Raw genomic sequence first — 2,924 nt, forward strand, 5'->3', positions numbered from 1 at the left:
GGAAAAAGAAAAAAATGGAAATAATAATACTTTTTTGGTCAAAGGAAATAAGAACTTCTGAGTCTGACACCAAGCCACTCAATCTCTCCAATAGAACAAGAGTTGTTCTCACTAACATGATGTGAAACTTCTCATAGAACATTCATCAATCTGCACAACATATAAGACAAGAAGAAGGCAATTCACAACTCTAGAAAAAAAAGGTATGGTGATTTTGTTTTTATGTCAAAAGTATGATGATTATAATTGGAAAAAAATGTAAATATTTCATATAAAATATGGTGTAATAAATGAATTTGATTCGTAATAATTTGTCTAAATATGGCAATATTCTATAATATAAATGCAGCAAAGCCCAGCATAGATAAACCCCTAAAATCTGAACTGGAGACTCCTCCTACCATTTGTTTGTTCGACGTCCTCCGCAGTTTCGTAGTTTCATATGACTAGTAACGCATGCAAGAAAGGTAAAACGTTGAAGCTGCTTTAGTTTTTGTTACGGTTTACTATGTTCTCTCCGTATGGTTTACTCTGTTCTCTCCTTGATGACTTACTCTGTTCTCTCAATATCGTTTATTCTGTTCTATCAACTCAACTTGGTTTATGGTTTACTCTGTTCTCTCAATAAGGCATACTCTCTTCTCTCCGTATGTTTTACTCTGTTCCCTCCATATAGTTTACTCTGTTTTATCCATATGGTTTACTCTGTTCTACTACAAGCGCTCATGGTGTCATTCTTTTGAGATTCCATTAGATTATAGATGCATTGATTTTTGATGAAACTGTTTGTAGTTATACCACTACTAGTCTGTAAGGTGAACCTTTAGCTTCTGTTTTCTCGTTAAGTTTTTTCTAAAACTTTAATAATCAGATGTGAAAACTAGATCTTATGGTTTGTGGTTAATCCTCCAGCAGTTGAATCACTCTGTGCTCACTTCATCTTTCAGGCACCTTTAAGGAAGAGACTGGATCTGTCTGCATGGAATCAAAGAAGCTAGAGATGGGCTCGAGAGATTTAATCAGCTGTCTCCCTCGAGAGGTTCTAGGAGAGATCTTGTCCTTACTTCCGACCAAACTTGCTGCTTCAACCTCTCTTCTCTCGAAAAAGTGGAGGTATCTGTTTGCACTGGTTCACAGTCTTGATTTCGATGATACTGTCTTGCTGCAACCGCCGCCAGAAGAAGGGAGGGAAGAACTCAAGGAGAGCTTCAGAAACTTTGTGGACAGAAGACTCGCTTTGCAATGCGGTTGTGGTTCTCGTATCAAGAAATTCTCTCTAACATATCTCGTTACCAACAGCAGCGATGTGGTTGATGAGCGTCGCTGGATAAGCAGTGTCGTTGAGCGTGGTGTTTTGGAAGTGGACGTTACTTTGAGGCCTCGTTGGCTAGGCCCTGTACATACTGATGAGGTTCACGGGAACTGCTTTCTTCCTTATCACCTCTTCAGGAGCAAGACACTGGTTAAGCTGCGTCTGGGAACAGATACTAATGTTGGAAAGCTTCCTCCTGATGTGTTTCTTCCAGCGCTTAAGAGTCTCTTCCTCGATACCATCATGTTTGACGACCAAGATCTCTCTGATGTGCTTCTTCCTGGTTGCCCAATGCTTGAGGAGTTAACTGTTGTTCACAAGACTGATTTTTATCCTAATTACAGGATATCGAGTCAGACAATCAAGAAGCTAACAGTTTTCTATTGTTATGATTTTGGAATTGATGATGGGTCTCGTATATCATTTGACGCCCCAAGTGTTGTCTCTCTCAACTACACTGACTATGCCTTGTATGAGTATCCACTTGTTAACTTGGGATCCTTAGTCAAAGCTAAGCTGGACATTTCTTATTCTAAAACAAATATCAAGAGGCCGGATTTATCGGGTCTCCTTGTAGGGATAAGCGACGTGGAGACTCTCCATCTTTCTCCCGATTCTACTGATGTAAGTCTTCTTTGTGTTTTTTTTTTTAACTTACTTGATAAAACTCAGGACATTCTTGAAGCATATGTGTGTGTGTGTGTTTCAGTTGATTTCTCGATGTGTTAAACATGGACTAGTTTTACCGGTGTTTAACAATCTGGTTACCTTATCTTTTGGGAGTAAAAACAAACGTGGTTGGAAACTGCTGCCATATCTGCTTAAGCACTCTCCAAAGCTTGAAACATTAATCATCCAGGTAATGTTGTTGTTTTTCACTAATAATCGAAACCCCCCTAGAGACCCCCCGGAACTTACTTGCTCACTTCTTCTTCTTCTTTTTCCCCCAGGGTCTGGATAGTTACACAGGCGATGTTACCATTGGTCTGTTCCAAGTCAAGGAGCTGCATGTTGTTGGTTATAAAGGAACTGCTAAGGAGCTTCAACACCTGAAGAGTTTGCTTGCAGGAACCGAATGCATCCCGAAAATGCAAGTGGAGTTCCCTGAAGATGTTGTGGTCGATGATGCCAAAATGATCCAAACCCGTAGGGATTTATTTATCCTTGTCGGAGTTGTTTCAACCGATGTCGCTTATTTCGAGTAGACCTTTGTGTACCATTAAACCACATTATTTATTGGGAAAATTGCCATGACTCACAACTTGATTTATATTACAAAAGTAAACTCAAACTTGAATCAAATGCAAAAGTAACCTAAAAGGATATTGAAATTACAACCAGCCATTTGTGAAGAAACAAAAAAATCAAATTTTTTTTTACGTTTCTGACCCTCGTAAGTCGTCTAGACAGACGACTTTGTAGTAGACGATTTACTGGAAAGTCGTCTGGACTAATTATACTTTGAAATAATTTAAAAATTTTGTAAAAAATATTTTGATAAGTGAAAAATTGAAATCATGTAATTAACAAATGTTTTAAGAGATATAAATTAAGATATAACAAAAGTTAATTGTTTTCAACATAGATGATTGAAAGTAGTGAGTCATGATAT

General features: G+C 38.0%; 1 protein-coding gene across 1 annotated transcript; it reads left to right on the forward strand.

Annotated features, from left to right (window-relative positions):
• Positions 1-931: 931 nt before the first annotated feature.
• LOC111209049 (F-box/LRR-repeat protein At3g60040) lies at positions 932-2,563 on the forward strand (the record flags this gene model as incomplete). Its single annotated transcript, XM_048764835.1, is given in 5 exon segments — positions 932-1,001; positions 1,004-1,116; positions 1,118-1,936; positions 2,022-2,171; positions 2,263-2,563. Coding segments are annotated over 5 exon segments (1,407 nt in total), but the record flags the coding sequence as incomplete, so codon positions are not given.
• Positions 2,564-2,924: the final 361 nt, after the last annotated feature.

The sequence above is a fragment of the Brassica napus genome, chromosome C8 (genome assembly GCF_020379485.1).
Source record: "Brassica napus cultivar Da-Ae chromosome C8, Da-Ae, whole genome shotgun sequence".
NCBI classification, from domain to species: domain Eukaryota; kingdom Viridiplantae; phylum Streptophyta; class Magnoliopsida; order Brassicales; family Brassicaceae; genus Brassica; species Brassica napus.